The 21,775-nt window shown below is 40.6% G+C and overlaps 2 protein-coding genes across 3 annotated transcripts in view; both read right to left on the minus strand.

Moving 5' to 3' along the window:
• The window catches only part of LOC310933306 (polyadenylate-binding protein 1A), a 7,060-nt gene extending 2,610 nt beyond the window's left edge, over nt 1-4,450 (minus strand). Inside the window, exons 1-8 of one of the 2 annotated variants that reach the window (XM_083896759.1) lie at nt 3,635-4,450; nt 2,563-2,756; nt 2,290-2,405; nt 1,038-1,186; nt 858-952; nt 603-740; nt 415-510; nt 14-286 (exon numbers count right to left, since the gene is read on the minus strand). In XM_083896759.1, the coding sequence (XP_083752885.1) occupies nt 14-286; nt 415-510; nt 603-740; nt 858-952; nt 1,038-1,186; nt 2,290-2,405; nt 2,563-2,756; nt 3,635-3,827 (1,254 nt within the window). In that variant the 5' untranslated portion in view covers nt 3,828-4,450. The remainder of the gene's footprint in view (nt 1-13; nt 287-414; nt 511-602; nt 741-857; nt 953-1,037; nt 1,187-2,289; nt 2,406-2,562; nt 2,757-3,634) is intronic. The other variant, XM_083896760.1, reaches the window with a different exon arrangement.
• A 2,115-nt stretch (nt 4,451-6,565) lies between these two features.
• Nucleotides 6,566-15,416, minus strand: LOC310933504 (14-3-3 protein beta/alpha-like). The gene is made up of 6 exons (XM_083897009.1): nt 15,347-15,416; nt 10,666-10,959; nt 10,458-10,575; nt 8,767-8,927; nt 8,515-8,610; nt 6,566-7,592 (listed from the first exon to the last, which is right to left on the minus strand). The coding sequence occupies exons 2-6, from the start codon at nt 10,948-10,950 to the stop codon at nt 7,530-7,532; spliced, it is 723 nt and encodes a 240-aa protein (XP_083753135.1). The 5' UTR covers nt 10,951-10,959; nt 15,347-15,416; the 3' UTR covers nt 6,566-7,529.
• Between the last annotated feature and the right edge of the window lie 6,359 nt (nt 15,417-21,775).

A 21,775-nucleotide genomic window follows, 5' to 3' on the forward strand; every position in this document is an offset into this window, starting at 1 on the left:
AACACTGACTCACCTGAGGTATAGCTGCCATGAAATAGCCTGAGGGTGGGGCAGGCTGGTATGGGTTGATGACAGGATTGGGAACAGCACGGACAGTAGCCATCCTCTGCATGTACTGGTTTGTGAGATGGGCCTGGCGCTCCTCCTTGCGCTGGGCCAGGGCCACGTACAGTGGCTTTGTAGCAACAATACGACCATTCATCTCTGTTACAGCTTTAGTGGCCTCTTCTGGGGAAGAGAAGCACACGAAGCCAAACCCTTTGCTGCGGCCACCCTCCATCATCACCTATCAATTGGAAAATATTTATTTTCAATATTTGTCTTTTTACCAGCCATAAATGTACATCGAATCAAAGACATTTGATGCAAGTGCGTTCAACATCACAAATTAGATTTTTTTTTTTTACTTTTTACCTTTGCACTTGTTATGGTTCCAAATGGAGAGAATTCTTTTCGCAGGCGCTCGTCATCCAGGCCATCGTCCAGGTTTTTTACATATAGATTGACACCCTGGTGTATTAAAAGTGACAATGAGACTTGGGCTGTTCAAAATTAGCCCTGTAACATCTTCTGCAGAATAGAAGCGATGAAGGCCAACAAACCTGGTATCTGGTCATGCGATCTTGCTTCATCTGCTCAAATTTGCGCTTCAGCTCATTCTGGCGCTCCCCTTTCTTTTGTGCGCGACCCACATACACCTGTCTGCCATTCATTTCTTTACCATTCATGTCATCTACGGCCTACAATGAAATAAGCAATGTTAGCAGAGTTCCAATGAAAGAAGCTAAAGCAAGAGCAATGTTTCTATTGAACCAAAAACATCAAGGTACAGGGACACCTCAGGATGTGTTTGATACCTTCTGTGCATCTTCGTGTCTCTCGAAGCTCACAAAGCCAAATCCCTTGGATTTGCCACTCTCGTCAGTCATTACCCGGATGCTGAGCGCAGGCCCTACAACACATAACAGCTAGTTAGCTTTTTTTCTCAGGCCAAAGTAAGATGGAAACGTACAAGTTATATGGTCAACTCATCCTACCATATTTACCATATTTGTTAAAGAGCTCTCTCAGTTTCTCGTCATCCATGTCCTCCCCGAAGTTCTTGATGTAAACATTGGTAAACTCTTTGGCACGTGCCCCAAGCTCGGCTTCCCTCTCTTTGCGTGATTTAAATCGTCCAACAAATCTGTTGGTCCAAGTTATGAGAAGTTTAGTACAAGTCACAGATGGTGTAACAAAAGTTTAAATCTGCTAATTACAAACAATTCATTGCACTTCAGCTGAAATTCAGCTGAACAACTGTCAACTCTAAGGTGCTGATCATGTGTCCAAGGATATCATCATCAAACTATTAGAATGAAGTTATGATTCACAAATGTGAAGTGGGACAGTATTTAAAGCTTCTTAAAAATGCAGTGCCTTCAGATTTTAAAATGGTAAAAAAAAGTGTAAATCCCGATACAAATAAAAAGTATTTTCAGAGGCAGCAATGATCATATGCTTTCCCTGCTTTAAGCTGCAAATATTGAACAGAATTTCTTGCAATGGCTTTGGTGTCATTGGGAAGCTAATCAGCTTGTCCTGCAGGTTAAGACGGTACATGGAAAGAAGGGACTGCAAATAACTTATCTTGACATCTATAAATATTCTGACCATGAACATCTGCTAAAAGCAGTCACTGAATTTTGAATTGTCCTTCAGCATATTTCTGCTGCCAAACATGACCTTGTTCTTTGGGACACTGATCACCTCCCCATCCAAAGTTTTCAACATGTCTTTAGCCTTTTTGTCATTCCCCATATGCATTAAAATTTGTGTACAATAATTGTATGGTGTGGGTAAATAATTGTCTTCATTTGAAGCACAAATACAGTGCTGTGTGGTCTAGTGCAGCAAAAATGCCCCCCACCCTGCCCTGCAGTCACAAAAAAAGTTCTGTCAAAAAACAGTGACACCTTCACTGTCTTTGACTGGTTTTGACCATGATGCCATCCTTCCTCGAGTGCAGACAGACTAAAATCAAAAGGTGTAGCTAAACCAAATGTTGGGTGCACCAGTGCTATATAGTCTCACTCGTAACATTTTTGGTGATGTTTGCAAACAGAATGAGTCACATTTTAGAGTCCCGACTGGATTTAATAAAAATCTCAAGTGACTTTGGCAAAGGTGGAAGACGAGTTTGTGGACAAGATGCAGTTAAACACAAGACACACATTTTGATTAGATGTAAAATTCATGTTAATCAAACACTCCCAGAAATTAAATGAGGATAAATGTAGTCCCACTTACACTTTTCTGTCATTGAGCAACATGCCATTCATTTTCTCAATGGCCCGTTCAGCAGCTTCGTGGGTCTCAAAGTGCACAAAGCCGTAACCCTTTGAGCCATTTTCATCACAAACCACCTTGGAAAAGGAAGATTTGATCATGTCAACAACAACCCTGGACATCATGCGATGCAGAAACAGTCAGCTTCAACTCACCACAATCTTTAGACATGCAAAGTAGTCGCCAACAGCACTCTCAAACATATGCAGAGAAAATTAAGGCCGTCTTGCCTACCTTGCAGGACAGGATGTTCCCAAAGGCAGAGAAGGTGTCATAGAGAGCCTTATTATCAATTGACTTGTCCAGGTTCTTGATGAAGATGTTGCCCACTCCACTCTTCCTCAATGAGGGGTCACGCTGAGACCACATGATGCGGAGGGGTCTGCCTTTGATCACATCGAAATTCATAGTGTCCAGGGCTCGCTCAGCTGAAAAAAAGAGAGATAAAACATCTGAAACTTGTTCTCTCCTGGAACCTTCAATAAGATAATACAGAAAACTGTAGACAACAGTAAAAACCAAGCCTTGGGTAGACACTCGTTCTATACCCACTACATAACCTTGCCTATCGCCCTGTGGAGTTGCTAGTCGTTTGACTTTAGGGAGTACAACAATCAGTGACAACTAATTGTGAGAGTGAAGATTGTAACAAGCACGAGACTGCTCCACCCTACCCTCCATTTACCATACACAGGGGAACTATGGTGGCCTTTGCAGCTCAAGAAGACCGCATATATAAAAACCCATCTGAATTACATCCAAAGGGGTTTTCATGTGGCTTTGAAAACCAGGCTATTGACAATGTAAAGAAATAATACACATAACGTTCTTAAATTTGACATATTCAATTACTGCAGATGATACCTTAACACACGGCCATACAATCTTTTATGAAAACAACCAACATGTATTAGACTGAGACACATTTAACACATGTGAGGTCCAACATTCATAGTTTGTTTGCAAAATGTTTATATATATATTAAAATATCCATTTTTATTTCTTCAGAAATGCTGCAGTGGAATTGTTCTCCAGCTCCAGTCTACCATTTAACGTTTCAGAAGCGATTCACATAAAACACGTTTTCTCGACGGTCACGTTATCCTGGTGGTAAGTTCTAAAGAACTGTTTCATGGAACATATCATGAGAGACATACGACATAATCTAAATGGCATACACACCGACTAAACGTCATCAGTGTCACATTGAACATATGTTAGAGCATTCCATGCATGATGAGTGATACGAAGTGAGATGGTGCCACATGCTGACTGTTTCTCGTTTAACATCTGCAATGTACCTACCGTCTGCAGGCTGCTGAAAGTTGACATAGGCATAGCCCAGGGATCGGCGGGTGATCATATCTCTGCACACTCTGATGGAGAGAATGGGTCCAGCCGGGCTGAATTTCTCGTAGAGCATGGCCTCGGTAACGTCCGGGTGCAGGTCTCCCACATAGAGGGAGGCCATGGGGTAGCTAGGCGCGCTGGGATTCATGTTGAACGACGCTTAATCTCGGGTAATACAGATGTAACTCTACTACAGATCGGTGTGTCTAGTTTAAAAGCTTAACCAATACACGTTGTATGTATTGTGGCTTTTCCGCGTTAACTGGCGAAAGACCGAGCACAGAACCCAATGCTAACAGTTAGCAACGTGGGCTAGTTAGCTTGATTAGCAAGATGTCGGAACGTGGCCTAATCGATGTAGCTCACACTCTTCAGTTTCAATGTTTAATCTTTCGTAGCGAGTAAGCTGAATCGCCGGCAGCAAACGAAGCAAATACCCTCTTCAATAACGATGACTAGAATGGCAAAGCCCTAAAAGGGAAAAATAAATTCTGACCATACAAGTGGCTGGCGCTAACACACACGCTTTCGACAATGACGCTAACTAACGTGCTACCGTTCCTCTGGTCCCGTCTTTCGTTTTATCTTCGTCGCGTTGCTAGGTTTGGCAAATTTAAATCCTGCTTCACCGATTTTTTTTTTTCTTATAAAAATATGTCTGCGTGTGCGCTCTAGCTTTTGGTTTGTTTCATAATAATAAAATGTGTGCCGAGACTAGCTCCGGAGCACACCCTACGCAGACGGATTACGGGAATGAAAGGAAGGTCGGTAGAGGTTGTTCCCGATTGCAGTCGAAAACTGTTGCGCGTTTGCCACGAAGGTTGACGTCATACATCTCGCGATACTATATATTAGCGGGAACAGCTGAGAAAAGCGTCACAGAACTGGTGTCACACATCTCGTTGTATAGCAGTGTAAAATAAAAGTATTATTATTATGAGAAGATAAATTGGTGGTCTTTCTTTGCACCTTTTTTGCAGTATTTCTCCAGAAAATGCTGAATCCTCCTGTCGTGTGTGTGTGTCTTTACATTCACTACTCGTGCTGTAGCCTTTGATCTGGGTATGCTTTTCAACCTTTGCTGCCTTTGATCCGTCTTCTCGATTCGTTTAAATTATTTCCAAAACGTATATTAAAAAACGAAGTTGTACTCTATGTGTTGTTGATTATTCTAATAACTGAGCACATCCAAGTGCTGTACAACACATGCGAGTGAACTTATCACCGCTAGATGGTAGTAGTTGCATACTTGCACGCGTTATGTGTCATGCAGCTCAAACTTGCGGTCCGTGTGCCACACGCGGCCCTCTAGTCGATTTCCTATGGCCCACCACTGCCACTGGAAACTACATACAGTGGTATGCAAAAGTTTGGCCACCCCTGTGAATTTTCATGATTTTCCTTTATAAATCATTGGTTGTTTGAATAAGAAATTTCAGTTAAATATTGTATATCATATGGGAGACAAACACAGTGATATTTGAGCAGGTGAAATTAAGTTTATATGATTTACAGAACATGCGCAAGAATTATTTAAACAAAATTAGGCATGTGCAAAAGCTTAGGAAATAAGAAATGTTTTGTGCATCCTCCTTTTGCGGAAATAACAGTATCTGTAAACTAGTGTCCGGATTCTAGCAGAAGGTATTTTGGACCATTCTTCTTTACAAAACATCTCCAGTTCAGTCAGGTTTGATGGTTTCCGAGCATGGACAGCCTGCTTTAAATCACACCACAAATTTTCAATAATATTCTGGTCTGAGGACTGAGATGGCCATTCCAGAATGTTGTATTTGTTCCTCTGCATGAATGCCTTAGTAGAATTTGAGCAGTGTTTAGGGTCGTTTTCTTGTTGAAAGATCCAGCCCTAGCACAACTTCCACTTTGTCACTGATTCCTGGACATTGTTCTCCAGAATCTGCTGATATTGAGTGGAATCCATGCGACCGCCATGCATAAAGCCTCTTGTTTTTTGTCCAAATAACTATTTTGGTTTCAGTCCACAGCACCTTATTCCAAAATGAAGCTGGCTTGTTCAAATGTGCTTTAGCATACCTCAAGTGACTCTGTTTGTGGCAGGTGCAGAGAAAAGTCTTTTTCTGCATTACTCTTCCATACAGCATCTCCTTGTGTAAAGTGAGCTGAATAGTTGAACAATGCAGTGACACCATCTGCAGCAAGATGATGTTGTAGGTCTTTGGGTTGCCTGTGACTGTTTTCACCATCTTTGATCCATCTGATATCTGAGATTATTGGTCTGCCACTTCAGGCCTCAACTAGAACTGTGCCTGTTGTCTTCCAATTCCTCACAATGTTCCTCACAGTTGAAACTGAGAGCTTAAATCTCTGAGATAGCTTTCTGTATCCTTCCACTAAACCATGATGTTGAACAATCATTGTTTTCAGGTCATTTGAGAGTTGTTTTGAGGATCCCATTTTGCCACTCTTCAGAGAAGATGCAGAGGAGAAACACTTACAATTGGCCTCCTTAAATACTTTCTCATGATTGGATTCAACTGTGTATGGAGGTCAAGGGTCACTGAGGTTACCAAACCAATTTTGAGTTCTAATAATTAGTGCTAAAGGTATTGAAATCAATAAAATAACAAGGGTGCCTAAATGTATGCGCATGCCTAATTTTGTTTAAATAATTCTGTAAATCATATAAACTTTATTTCACTTCTCAAATATCACAGTGTTTGTCTCCTATATTATATTTTTAACTGAAATTTCCACTGTATTTAGATTCGCCAAATTCTTTTTCTCCTGCCATAAGGATTGCAAGGCAACACAGGGATCCAAACTTTGTGAAAGAAAAATGTCAGGCACCACCTGAGAATACTAGGCCATCAACTTAACACAAGACAACTTGATTTTTTTCTTTTTTAAATTTTATTCCTCTTGGATGAAAGTACACATTTCTCCCAAATTAGCAGTTTTGTATGAAAATTCCAAAGACACCAACAAAGCTAGCCAGCCAGACAAAAAAACCTCCGTACATCTCCAAGACCTGCCTGTTTAGGCAAGTATTGACAGAAGAAAACAGACAAACAAAATCTTAATTTAGAAAAAAAATAACCTGATTAAGCATGTTTGATTTCCTTACTGCTGAACTTATACAAAACAGCAATAATAACAAGTTTGTGTGCACTTTTAATCAAAAATGTCAATACCTCATAACTAACGAAATAAAAATAAAAAAGCACATCACCGAAAAACAGAACCAGATAATCAAGAAAACGGAACAACTGAAGTTAATGGAATGTAAACTCTATGTTCCAACAAAATCTTTTCCTCTTTGTCCAGCTGTCTCCATCACTTCCTTCACTGTCTTTACCTCTGATGTCATTGCTTTTGCCAAGCACACAAAGTGCTGCTGTTTGCTCCAGTGTGACAAGCCAACTTGTGATTTTGTGAAAGCACAGGTTTGTCATCAAAAATGGTGCTTATAAAGAAAAAGACAGTTAATATGAATAGAATACATACAGTATAACCTTTTGTCTGACTCTAGAAACTCAACCTGCTGCATGATTCATGAATCAAACACTTCCCCAAAACCTTTATACTACAATGTCACTATTGCTCCCACGCACAAAATAATAGCTCAGCAGACAGGCAAGCAACCCTGAATACTAACCCCTTCCACATGGACCCCACCCCACAATAAACTAACTGTCTTTCTCCGCAGTTACTACAAAAGAGGAAACAGATAGGAGAAAGAGATGAGCGTTGAGACTCCTAAATTAAACAAAAGATGGAAAGAGACAACACTGCTGCAGGTGAGGTGGTCTCATGATATAGATGAGCTGGGACGACGGCAGGCAGACTGAGATGCCAATAGAGGTCAGGCTCAATCTCTATCTTTGCCCTCCTCTGCTTCATCTCCGTCACCCTGGCCTTCAGAAGCCCAAAGCTGAGGAAACACAATAGGGGGGGTGTGTCAGAAGGAGGCAGAGCAGGACAAGGAAACAAAAAAAGGAGCCACATGGCACACTTTAACAATATTCTTTTATATTTTGAAGGACAATTATGAATCAGTTTGGGAGATGTCCTCAGGACATGCATCATACGGACATAGATGTAACTATGAAAACAACTCCTTTAACACGGGCAACTCATCTGTCCTCTAAGGTTTGAAACTAGCATCAAACCTTATTCAGTGGTGGAAAATCCTGCATTTAATAAGCGTACTGGAACTGTGCTACGAAATGCCAACCCTGTCAAAGCTCACAAAGCTATATGACTCTGTGACTTCTCTTCTTTTTACAGTTAGTTTTCAATTGACTGGTTATATGGTTAATAAATTGTACCGCTACACCAACTGTGTGCCCCCCCTTTTGGCTCCATCAGAGTTAAATATACTCATGGTATGACAGAACTGTGATGGATAAACATTCCGTTACATCATTAGCTACAACTTACTGGCCCTTTCTACAAAAGTATAACCACAATAGCAATAGTATCACATGCAATGTAACAGCCCCCGATTACAAGTATTTTACAGAGAACAAAAATACTATGTTCTATATTCTAGTACTATATTCAGGGTGTAAATGGAATATCCTGGAGTTCAGGACAGAAAAAACAAGGGTTTTGAAGCTACAGTTGGTACATCTGTGGAGACATGGTAGAATCCACATGTTGAAGTGTTATTGACCAGTATATTTAAACCTCTGGTTGCCCCTGGTGGCTGTGCCATTGGTGAGTCAATATATACTTACATGTGACAGAGAGACAAGAGAGAGTGCTGAAATGCAGTCCATTAAAAATCACATATTATAAAATATAAGGCCATTAAAACTAAATAACTGGTTGCAATTAAAAATTAAACTTACTGTCAAGTTGTCTCTCAGTAGCTGCATGATTAGTGTACTGTCTTTGTACGACTCCTCAGGCAATTTGTCGAGTGCTGAAATGGCGTCATCAAAAGCCTACAAAAATACAAAACACATTTTAACTGGTGTCTGAAACACTCAGTTCTGTGGCAGGAGAATGGAGATGTGTTAGTCCTCACAAAATGTGAATGTAAGATATAACATATTAGCATTAAACATTATACAGTTACAGTATGTGTTATGAATAATTACACTTTTGGCCAGCCGACAGGCCTCATCTGTTTTTCCACAGATCTCGTAGTAGAAAACTGAGAAATTGAGAGCAAGACCAAGTCGTATTGGGTGTGTCGGTGCCATATCTTTGCAACTCTCAGAGGCCTGCTTGTAGGCCTCTTCTGAGCATTTCATTGTTTCTGAAAGAAAAAACATAGTATTAATACGATGGAATCCAGATAAATAAATAAATATGATAAAAACAAGATTTAGAGACCAATGGCACACTTTTCACAGGAGCATAATGACATAAACGTGGATCAAAAGTTGAATTCATGGACAGAAGCCTAATTTATGAGCCACACTGGAAATGGACGCCATTTCTCAGCGGAGCATTCACGTTACTCTCAGAGAAAATGCTCAAGACTGTCTTCCAAGAAACTTAACCATGGGTCATATGCAGGAATAATGACCTATAGGTAAGTTTTATATGCATGTCTGTATATACACTGTATATGCACATACATACACTGTATATGCACATACATACACTGTATATGCACATACATACACTGTATATGCACATACATACACACACACACATATATATATATATATATATAACGGTATTTCAGTATGTTTCAGCTCGTCACAAAACGCTAACAAAACTTTGTATAGCCGCGCATGCAGTGTGATTGGATCCACTCAGGAGCAGAGAAATGAGAGCAGCGCTGCACTCACAGTGCCATGGTCTGCTCAGAGCCAACCAGAACGTTCCTGAGTTTCCAGGAGCCAATCAGTGCTCTGCATGCAAATAATGAGTGCTGTCTCAACACAAGGTTTGAAGAGGCACCGTCTTCTTTTAAGTCCGTTTAAGTGTGGTATTATTTTGGATTCAGCGCAAACTACGATGAAAATGATAAAAGGACCGTCAACAAACAAACCGCGGTTATGCAGCACAGGGAAGTTAGTTTTAAGTTGGATATTCAACAGACATTCACTACGGGTAAACGTCTTCCTCGCATCATGACGCTGAAGTTGGCTCCACATTCACTTACAGCGGGACTCTCATTTACATCGCTATCACCTGTCTCTTTCACTTGGAGCAGCACAGTGTCATGTTCACATTTGATTGTATTTGTAGTGTTAAGTAGTTTCTGCAAGTGGGTTAAAATTTTATTGGATAGCACTAAACTTTATATTTATTTTTAATTTGTGTGGTTTTATGATTGCTGTTTAACTTGATCCGATAGTGCACTATTGTTTAAATAAAGTTTGTGGTGCGATTCTGATCTGTGCTTGTAATTATTTTTACAATGTTATATTGCCTTTGCATACCGAAAACTGTACTGTTGCGTCCCTAATACATACAAATATACACAATGCCATCTTTATGGGGATATTTTTGAAAACGGCAAAGAAACAGTTTGTTTTAATTTTTTGCCATTTCCGTGTAGAAGGAGAAGTCAAAATGCCTTGAAGTGAAGCTACGTGAAGTGGCCTCTGAGCTACACCGTTACAATATCAAAACGTAGGAACCATGCTTTGATGATTGATCATGTTTCAGTAGTGCTACAGACACTGACTTTTTTCTTTCACTCCAGACAACTCTATTGACTGGATGGCTATCAAGATTTTACAAAATAAGATGATATGCATCTCTGAAAAAAATTAAATTAAATAAACCACCACCAAAAACAAACGAACGAAAGAGGTTAAAAAATGCCCACCTTCTTTATTCTTCTGCATCTCAGCCAAGTAGCGATAGTAATCTCCTTTCATTTTCAAGTAGAAGACTTTGCTTTGTGCGTCAACTGCATTTTTAATGAGAATGTCATCCAAGAGTTTCTGTGGCAGAAAACAAACCAGACTGTTAGAAAAAAAAAAAAAAGATATTGCAGTAACAGATAAAGCCAGTCGTGGTATTTGCAATCTCACCAGCACTTCGTTGCAGATCTTTTCCAGCTCACGCTCAATCTTTGCCTGGTACTCTATGCCAATAGCCCTCTGTTCTTCATTGAGGCTCAAGTTGGACACAATGCGCCATGAGGACCGACGAGCACCCACCACATTTTTGTAGGCCACCGACAGCAGGTTACGCTCATCATCTTCCAAGATTAGTTTCGATTCCGTAAACTTCTTCATAATATCCGCCATGTCATCATAGCGCTCAGCCTGCTCAGCCACCCTGGCCCTTGCCACCATGAGCGATAACTCATCCATGGCTGCTCACTGGATAAAGTAGAGAAAATACAAAGTTTAAGTCAAGGGAGTAGCAAGGACACCATTTAAATTTGGACTGGTACATATTCACATTTAGACCCACTGCATGTGTTGAGTGAAAGCAACAAAAATTATTATTCTATACACATACACCATCACTTCAGGGGGCACCTTCTTCGAAGTAACTGGAAGACCACACCAGCTTTCACCATAATTTGTTGGTCGTGGAGTTTGAACTAAAAAGAACTATGGGTATGAGTAACAATGTGGTACAAATCACCAATGGGATGTACAGTTATTCACTTATAACATGAACTATTCAATTGACTGTGTGATACATAAAAAGTGGGTTTTCCAGTTATTTCGTTTACTTGGCCACCATTATCCTCTTTCATTTCCTTCGACGGTTTCTCCCTTTAGGGGTCGCCACAGTGGATCATCTACCTCCATCTTGCCCTATCCCACATCACATCACATCAACAATCCTCATGTCATCGTTCACAACATCCATCCAACAATGGATCCCATAACAGGACACCAAACAAAATGTTAAGGATAATATAAATACAAATTGACAAGATATGAAAAATAAGTCCAAAATGATCTGGATTGGATATCCGACAGATTCAAATGTAAAATCCCTTACAATTCAAAAATCCTATATGTTGCATGCTTCACTGCACAAACTGTAAAAATGTTAATAAAAATCCGCAAAAGCATTTTAGCTGAGTCACGTTTGGGCTATTCATTTCTAATTTTGGAAGAATAGTATTTGTTACACAGCTGGAGAATTCCGTCTTTGAAATGTAACAGCTTTATGGGTCATAAATGGTCTAAAGCCCAATTTATACTCCTGCGTAAAGTGCTCGACGTAGGTTACGTAGAGCCCTTTGCGTCGACGCAGAGCCTGTTGCAAAAGCTCTGCGTTGTCTCCGGCTGCACAAAATATTTTTAGGTGTCCGTCACTCAGTCAAGGGACAATGGAGACAGCAAGAGCTGCGATTGGTCCTCAGGACAGGCCGAGATAACGCTGCTCTGTGCCGGCTCACAGTGCGCACCGAGCGCCCACAGAGGCGGAGCTTATCACTGCCGACAACATCGCTGCCAAACTATAAATACGTTATACCTTAATATACAAACCACATGTTTAGACTCTAAATGGCTAATTTCTCGCCTCAAATCATCATAAAACTGCATTCCGTGACACAGAAAAGTGAGAAACGGCCACTGTTTCAACAACAGTCTTTCTTTCTCGGACGCCATTGCTCACTGTAGCCAAGAGCACAACAACCTTGCGCAGTGAGCCCTACTGATAGGGCGGGAAATTGCAGCACGTATCCGTCCACTACGCAGAAGTATGAAGGCCCGAGGGGTCTCCCTGGTTACGCAGTCAGATAACACATTAAGCAGTCGGAGAAGTATAATGTGGCCTTAAAAAGATGGTAGATCCTCAAGTTTGTGGTATGGGACACAAAAAAGAGGTATTGTCCCATCCCTAATTTTAATATATAGACTAAATATTTACATAAATAGATGATGTGAACATCAAACATCTTCCGGTGTCTTTTATTTACCTGAAATGTTCATAATTTAGAATTTAATGATTTTTAAATACTGACTGTGAAAATAATCACAATAATTGTAACTACGCTTACTGAACAGTTATTTGTTTCACTTCTGACCAAACTCAATGCCAGTGTTGTAATGCAAGTTCAAATACTTTGTTACTCTACTACTTCTAATTCCCACATCTGTACTTTACTTTGTTACTTATGTTTCTAGCAACTTTTTATTTTATTCCACTACATTTCCTAAATAAATGGTGTACTTTTACACCCCAAACATTTCCTCTAACTAATTTGTTACTACCAAATAAAATCAGAGGAAGGTGGTAATGGTCTGTGTATATTGGCGCTTTTATAGTCTTGATGAGCTGCTTACTACAGTTTTGCGATTAACCCATCTTTCACACCCATTTACGTGCTGCAGCAGGCTGGCTTTACACGACAACACTCCCGGGTAAAACCGACAAAAAATGTTTTATCAGGTGTGCCTTTCGTTTAGATGGTTTTTGGGGCTTAAAAACCCAAAAAATGAACCCACGCTCCAGAGTGGAAATCTTTAAAACGTTCCACCGTTTCATTCCCGTCTAAAGGGTTGAAAACGCAAAAGTGTGCTCTGAGCTGCTCACGGTGGCTATCCTCTCGTACGCTTTGATGTCAGATCCTTATGCAGTACAGCCAAACAACAACAAACATGTCGGATTATATCCATCAGTCGGACATTCAAGTTGCCTTAGCTGCTCTAATACCTATCCAGGAGTCATTTCAGCAATTAAAGCTCACATAGTGGTCCTGTTGCACATATATGTTAGTTATGAAGGTCTACTTACATACATTAACTTGTTTTTATGGTCAAAAACCTCCTAGTTGCTGTACACGAGCTGATAGAAATCTCTGTTTTCTAATGCTGTCATCAGCCGTGATATTTCAGACTGAACTCTCACACCCAGAAGGCAGACTGTGTTGTGATTGGCCAGCCAGCGTAGAGCCTTCCCAACTTTCTTGTGATTGGCCAATACCCGGAAGTGACATAATCAGCACACCCGCTCTCAGAAGCGCAGCTCCCTCCTCTGGAACGGTGGATGCACTGCTATTCATTATCAAAACATGCAGGAGGATCTGCTGTTCAGGAGAACTGCTGTTTACGTAACCGGACCAGGTATTTTCAGAGATCTCGCTGAGCCCGAGATTACAATTAAACGCATCGTCAGGGCTCCTTAAACAAGGTAATGACGCAGATACACACTAAAAAACAGCGTAAATTGGAACTTCCGGTCTAGGTCCGCTTTAAGCCGATTAATGTTTTGGTTTTCGGCTGTGGGCTACTTTGCGCTACTAGGGAGAAGTAGAAAGGAAGTTTCAACGCATGCGAGCACTCCTGGTGTTGTTGTATGGCAGTGCTTCACAGTGCCATCTAGCCACCTGGCATGCATACTACATCAAATTTCACACTTCCAAAAACGATTGTCTAAACGCGAAATAAAAAGTGGGAACGCAACACCACTTATGTGGTTTGTGTTCAGATCGTTGTTGTGTAAAGCTAAAGCTAAAGACTAAGTGGCTTGCTCAAGGACACACAATATAGACATACAGGAATTGAACCCTCAGCCTTGCAGTTCAAAGACTTTCACTTCTAAAACTTATTACATTTGATGTCATACACTTTACGAATTTTACATAAATAAACAGTGACTTCAACCAGTCATTTTCTGGTAGGATACCTGTACTTTTACTCAAATATTAATTTAAAGTACATTATAAAAGACTGCTCCATGCTCAGAGGTCGTCAGGTGATTTGAGTTTGAGACCTCTGGTACACAGCGTTAACCCCACATTCATTCGACACTCGCTGAAATGAATCAAAAAGGAGCACACCGCTCCCTCCCCCCCGTAAACGCAGGACACCACACCCATCTCTCTACCTGTGTCTCTCCCAACAAGCGGAAACGTGAGCGACTGCGAGCGTTAAATGTCGGGATTCTGTGATAAATATCACTACATTTGACAGAAAACGACATCGAGAGTAACGATGTCAGGGTTCGCCCTGACGAGAAGTAGAACTGAGACGACGACTTTCTCGTAGGCCCTCGTGACCCATTTCCAATATGGCGTCGGCTATTTCCTGAAATAAGAGCATTCCCGTTCAGTGTATAGATCTCAGCAAAAAATTAAATAAATACGTTTGTTTTAACTCAAGGGCCACGCTTAAAAGGTGTAACAAAACCCCAGTCATTGCTTGGCTTTACCTAAAACCGAACAATTACGTAATTGGTCGATTAGCGCGACGCTAAAACTTTGATGTGTGAACATCTAGCATGAGTCGCCAGCTCGGTAGCCTCCTCTAGCTACTTTTGCCAACAAACCACCTGGTCCAAAAACACGACCAAAACAGACGACACACAACTGGAATTATTGAGAGCTGAAATAATCCCTCAGAAATTACACGATAAACCACAACCCACCGCACTCATGCCCCTGGGACAATCCGTTCCCGTCACATTTGCTTTTTGCGCACACACATCTGACACAATGGCACAACAAGGAATGACTTAAGTCACCAAGCTCGTTGTTTAAAAAAACAATCTAGCCGAGCGACAACGTTCAATTTGACACTCCTCGACTGTCTAAAGTCCCGATTCGAAACCAGCAATTACACGTATCCCGAAATGTAGTAACGCTAGCCATTGTTCATCCGATAGTAGTCGCTCGTCGTCAAGTCGGGAGAAACACTCATTTAACATGTCTAATTTTTTTTTTACTATTTGTATACGTTTAGAAAGACCGAATCGTTGTTTAAGCAAATACAAAGGTACACATAAAAAATTCTTCCGTACCCGAGTACTAGCAGGAGGCAGTGATGCTGGCGTCCGGAGCTTCAGCTGAGTGCAGTCCACAGGGGCTTCCTCCAATGACACCAGTCCAAGGCACGGCCCGTAGGCGGTGGGGGTGGTGGGTGACGTCAACCGTAACCAAGGCAACCGAGCACGGAGTTTATGGGAGTTGTAGTGAACGTGCCTCAACATTCCAGCATCTAGCTTAGCACATTCCAATTTATTCCATCTCTCCTGAATAAATACTCGTCACTCATCAGCCACTTTATTAGGTACACCTGCTCAACTTATTTGTGAACACATATTTGTCATCAGAGATCACATGGCAGCACCTCCATGCATTTAGGCATGTAGATGTGGTCAAGACAAGCTAATGAAGCTTATCTGAGCATCAGAATGGGGGCAGATGGGTGAGTCAGTTCACTCCAAACTTGTCAGGCAGGTTCTACAGAGAATGGTCCGACATTAGAAAGGCAGCAGTAACAGATAACTGCTCACGACAACCATGGTATGCACAGGACCATCTCTGAACACACACACTACATCAAACCACGAAACGGCAGCAGAAGAACACAGCACGTGCTACTTCTCTCAGTTATGTCAAACCTGTTCCTCTTCATGACCGAAGTGAGAATAAGCTCTGTGGGTGCCTTAGGAAAAGGCAGATAATCAATGTCTTACGCCCCTCAGAGGATGAAGTGGACTGACTCGGCACTTATGATTTCCTCTGTAGTAAAAGAGATGCACTTTAATGAAAATCTCCCCTTTGAACATAACATTACCTTTAATACGTGCATCATCACTGGAAAGTTCAGACACTGTTAAACTAAACTTACATTTTTGTCTCATTTTGTCCAATTTTTTGCAGTCTGGGTCTACAAACAGCAACACGGCACAGAAGTACAATAAACCTTTCCTAATATGTGCATTGCAGCTGTTTTGTTTGCAAAAGGAGAGAGCGTGGGATTATGGTGCACACATTTCAAGTGTGTTACAAATGTAAGAACAGATTAGATAGTACTGACAAATCAAAGCCTCCTTTCACTTGTCAAGGTGTGGTCTGTAAGGGGTGTGGTACCAATAGGATTGCACTTTACAGAAACACAGGAAGCTGAATAAAAACCCAAAACCAGTGTAACCAGTTTGTCCACTTGTTGAGATCTTGTATACACAAGCCATGTACACATGTTTCCCAGCAACAGTCATCAGCCATAATCAGTTGTTGTAATTCATGTGTCTCTAAGATCCACCCAGGTTCTGGCACCAATAAAAATCTGAGGGGTCATACAACATCCAGGTCATTATGTTCTTCTTTTTCTGAGCAAAACAAAGAAGGGAGGACCACACATCAATCCGAGCTCAACTTATTGGAAAACTAAACACAAAGAATGTCAATGTGCCACGTCAACAATCAGTGGTGAGGTGGACTTCAGATAAACAACCAAACCCAAAGGAAAAGTCTTGTCGAGTGCCTGAAATGCAACAGACATCCAGACAGGAGCCTGAGGGGCGAACCTGGTATCTTCCTGATACCAGGTTTAAATAGACTTCCCACAGCTGAAGCTAACTGCTCGACAAAGTGGGAGGAGACAGGCTGCGTGACAAACCAGTAAAAACAGGCCAGGGACAGACCAAAACAGGTATCTCGCAGGACATGATAAAGGGTGGGACCTATTGCTAAGTCCCACCCTTTTCAAAGATAGTTTGTGTGATGACAGCCCATGTTTTGACATGATCATGCTCATATCAGGGTTTCCACACCTTGGTAAACATTAGATTTAAGGGCTTTTTAATGAATTCCCCCAAATTCAAGGACAGAATGTGCTGACACAGCTGGGAGCGCAAGAGTGTAAGAGCCGCCACGGCGTCCACGTTTATTGATTTGCAGCACGCTCTGCATCTGGACAAGCGATTGTCCTTGAGATCTTGGTCAAAGTCAGTCTTTGTAATTTTCTTTGGCGAGCCAGAGATATTGAAATGTGCATTTTTCCCAGACGCACGTCATTTTCTCGCTTTTGCTTTTGCATGGAATCTCACGGCAACAACGGCGAGATACAGTGGACAGTGTCCAGAACACCCGCTAGTAATTGCGACTCCACGTTTGTTCTGCCTAGGCCTAGGCTACGCACATCAAGCAAACAAGGGCACATCAACGGCAAAATACATTTACATTAAAGGTGCATTATGTTATTAATCTAAAGCAACTGGCCATAAAATCCTCCTAATATGTCACAGAGACTCAGGAATAATGTTCATATAACATACTGAACTCACCAACAACAGTACAGCCAAAATATTTTCATTAAAAAAAAATATTTTGCAGACTGCAAATCATGTTTTGCCACCTACCAATCATTGCAGTCAGTAGAGTCTCAGCTGCCGAGCAACCACGGGTTGCCAATTACATCATAAAACGAAACCTAAAAGACTTTGGTATTTTGAATTTGAATGTAGTAACCGTTTTTGGCCACATTCTTACATATGGCACCTTTAATATCAACTTAACTCTGAATTGCCCATGTCTATCGAGAGCATTTCAAAAACCTTCAAGGGCCATGGCATTTTTACTTCTTCAAATTTCAAGGATTTCAAGGACTAGTGGGAACCCTGTCATATTTAATAGAAATATGCCCACAAACCAAGTATGGCCAAAATCCCATCACCCTCTTCTTTCTATTAAGCTCGAGTTTAATCTGAATTTGTTTCTAAATGGATTTTACTCCTTGCATCATCACTGTAACCAGTGAATGCCAGACTGAGGTTGCCTTAGATCGAAATTAGAGTGGGTCTTTCAACCCCAAGGTTCCAGTTCGATTTCTGGCTCCACGAGTGTACATGCTGAAATCTCCCTGGACAAGACCCTCAACCTTCATTAGTCAAGAACATGACAGAGGGCTTAGCGACTCAGTACAGCCTGTAAAAAGCAAATATGAGTGTTTTTAGTGTGTATTTAGAAAATAAATGACTTATTCATTTTAAACAGGCAGGGTGGGAGAAGATCCTTGGTATTACAGCACAAGATTCTCCTGCCTTATGTGACTTTCTCATGAGAGACATCATTGAATTGAATTGAACAGAACAGAGCCATTGTTAATGATGATCATGAACATCTGTATTTTTCCTGTGTCAAAATGTGAGCTGTATTTCTACAAAATGTTAACCAATCCAAGAATAAAGAAAGAACATTAAAAAAAAATGACAAACAACAAAGTGACTGTTAATATATAAGTAACATCTTTATTAAAAGGCTACACATGACAATGCATGGACAAAGGTAAGATTATTGTCCTTCTAGACTTAAAAACAGCAATTCATGTCAGTGGTTAATAACCAGAACCAAATGTATATGAAATAGTTACTATCTATAAATGAAATCATATAATTATACAACAATTATAGCATATTTGATATGCATTTCAGACATAAAATGTTGTTTCAGAGTAGAAAAACCTTTGAGAAATGCTACGCCTCAATATTGGCCAACTCCGGGGGCATTGGTGCTTTCAAAGTGTGTCTTAACGGTCCTTGGGTCCAGGCATTTGTGTCTGAGAGTGTGTGGGGAAGAAAAAGTCAATAATACAAAACACAAATACAGTACACATATACACACTACATTAAAAAACAAAAACAAAAGTATTACATACAAGATACAAGAGTAACTGTTCTTTCACAACAGGGTCAATTTGCATATCTAAGGATGCACCGATCACTGTCATGGTGTTTCATTATATTTAATTTCAATGTAAAGAGAAAGTTAACCTTTCTGTCTGACTGTTGCCAAAACAAAGGTGATTGTGGTGGACGCAGGTATACAGCGACAGAGGTGTTCATCCCTCATACACACTTAGTTATTAGTAGTTATGCCAATTTTATACCTGCAGTCTGCAGTTGAACGATCACTCCAGAGGGTATGGACTGCAAAGGCATCTCAACTTGCTCTCTGAAAAGAAATGTTTCTCAAGAGTGTCTACATGACCAATTTAGTATCCAGATTAGATTATGGGTCCCTAAAGATGGACAAGGACTGTGGGTCAGCTATGGTTCATCTCTCCATCTTTCACACAACCTAAATATTTCAACATAATCTTCAATTTTACTTTATTGTATTACTGTGGCAGCAAGAATACCCAGGTTTGTGACTGGGCCGAGTTTGCATGTTCTCCCCATGTGTGCGCGTGGGTTTTCCTACAGGTTCTCCAGTTTCCTCCCACAGTCCAAAAACATGGAATTAGGGCTGGGCGGTATGACCAAAAATATATATCACGGTATTTTTCAAAATTCGAACGGTTTCACGGTATATGACGGTATTTTTTTTTTTCATGCATAATCAGGTGTTCACAGTATTTTCTACTGGTTGAGAACATAATTACTGCAGTAGTTTAATTTAGGGTGGTCTATTTTACTGACATACTGTAGAATAACTCCACACTAGTACAGGTTCACATGGCCCCAGAAAATGATGTTGTTTACAAAAAAGAGCTACTCATGATTCTAATGAAGTGAGGAATCGGAATGCAAAGACAATTTACAGAACTTTGACTGTGCAAATCAACATCTTTTATAAAAAATCCCTGTGTTACCTGCTGATACATTCTCGATATTCCAAGACATTGACATGCTTACTAGGGCTGTCTATATTGCTCAAAAATGATATTCGAATATTCCCTATAAAAAAAACACAGACATTAAAATATATTCTCATAGTATTTGCATCCGCTGCATCTGGAGGCTTTCAACCAGTCAGACTGTCAGGTGATGACAGCATGACGTCAATAACATGACAAACTAATACAACGACACATAACTACCTGTAGATGTCGTTTATTTAAGTTTAAACATATTTCACAACATATTACCTACACTAAAATAAGTAAATGAACTAATGACCAAGAGCGCACTCGCTCGCTCTTTCTCTCTCTCTCCCGCCCCGTGCCAAAAATGCCTCTCTCTATTCGGTATGAACCGGTATACCGCCCAGCCCTACATGGAATATGAGGATTACGTAAATTAACCTCTTTAAATTGACTGTAGGTATGAGTGTGAGTGTAGATGGTTGTTCTACGTCGTCTGGCAATCTGTCCAGGGTGTGGCCCCACCTTCTTTCGCTCTATGTCAGACTCAGCCAAGATTGGCACTAGTGCCCCCCGCGATGTGGAGGATAAAGTGGTAGAAGAGGGATGGATGGTATTACAGTGAAAAAGAGGAGGTGCCACAGCACTCTCTCTGAAATGCGGAGCAGTTATAGAACGCCTGGTGCTCACGGGCCATATTTGTGGCTAGACCTGAAGAAATTACACAGGAATTTGATCAGCACCATTGTGAAGAAGGTGATGAGCGTGAGAGACGGTGATGGAGGTGAGAGACTTGGGCCCTGTTCATCTTGAGGATGAATTTAAGTGCCCAAGAATGTGGTTACATGCAAGTGCTTTGGACGTGTTTAGACCTGCACTTAGCTCTGTCCACTTTTGATAGGCTCATTCAGGATCATGAATGTTAATATCAGGTCTGAACCTGACTTTGAGGAAAATCAAGGCACCAGGAGATTGAAAGTTGCACCTTGTGGATTATGCAAAGCTGTTCCACCAAGTGAGGCTTCAGCGACAACAGCCTTCCTGAGTAAAGAAAGCCAGTCTGAATGAACTCAACAAAGACACAGCACCAGTGAATCATCTGTGAGATCTGGGTTAATGTGGGTGCTTTTTGGGTCGCAGGGAAAGTCAATTAAGTTTCATTTCCCCAAAGACAATCAGACCGCAGTTACTTAAGGTTATTACAGTCAGAACACTTCAACTAGGTCAGATTAGAATCATCTTTGTAACATGACCTTGAGTGTTTTTAAAGGAATTACATCTGCACTTTTAAGGTTCTTGTATTGAAGTCTCATTCCCAATCATAAACAATGCTATCAAAGCTGGCAATAATGACTACTGTTTTAATCAAGAGAGAATTCGTAAAGTATAAGTTCGAAGTACAAATAAGATTAAGGCACTCTGATGTTATTTTTTCATGGATATCTTTTAGGTTAATATCCACATGCTTCAACTTCAATGTAGGGCTGCAGCGATGACGCCATTAATCTCTAAATTAATCGTCAACCATTTTTGATAAAAACGAGTGTTCAGTTTTTCACGTGTTTTTTTTTTTAATAATCAAAACAAGCTTTCTGATTTTTCAGCTTCTTAAATTTGATGGACCAAACAAATATTCGATTTATTGAGAAAACAAACGACATCTATTATGAAAATAATCGTTAGTTGCAGCGCTAATTCAAAGTCTTCATTGGGGCAGAGTAGACAATAAAGAGATGGTGTTAAAAAGACTAATCCTAATCACTTTATATATCTATTTGTGCACCTGTTGTCATCTTTATACATATATTATATATATATGTATATCTTTATACTTAGTGCCTTTGACACTTGATATTTTCTT

Source organism: Microchirus variegatus, assembly GCF_963457635.1.
Source record: "Microchirus variegatus genome assembly, chromosome: 1".
Lineage (NCBI taxonomy): Eukaryota > Metazoa > Chordata > Actinopteri > Pleuronectiformes > Soleidae > Microchirus > Microchirus variegatus.

Excerpts from the sequence above, each read along its gene's own strand:
- LOC310933504 (XM_083897009.1), bottom strand. The coding sequence starts at position 10,950 with ATGGATGAGTTATCGCTCATGGTGGCAAGGGCCAGGGTGGCTGAGCAG. Across the intron at positions 10,576-10,665 it reads AGATCTGCAACGAAGTGCTG|AAACTCTTGGATGACATTCT; the intron begins GTGAGATTGCAA and ends TTTCTGCCACAG. Across the intron at positions 8,928-10,457 it reads GATGCAGAAGAATAAAGAAG|AAACAATGAAATGCTCAGAA; the intron begins GTGGGCATTTTT and ends TTTTTCTTTCAG.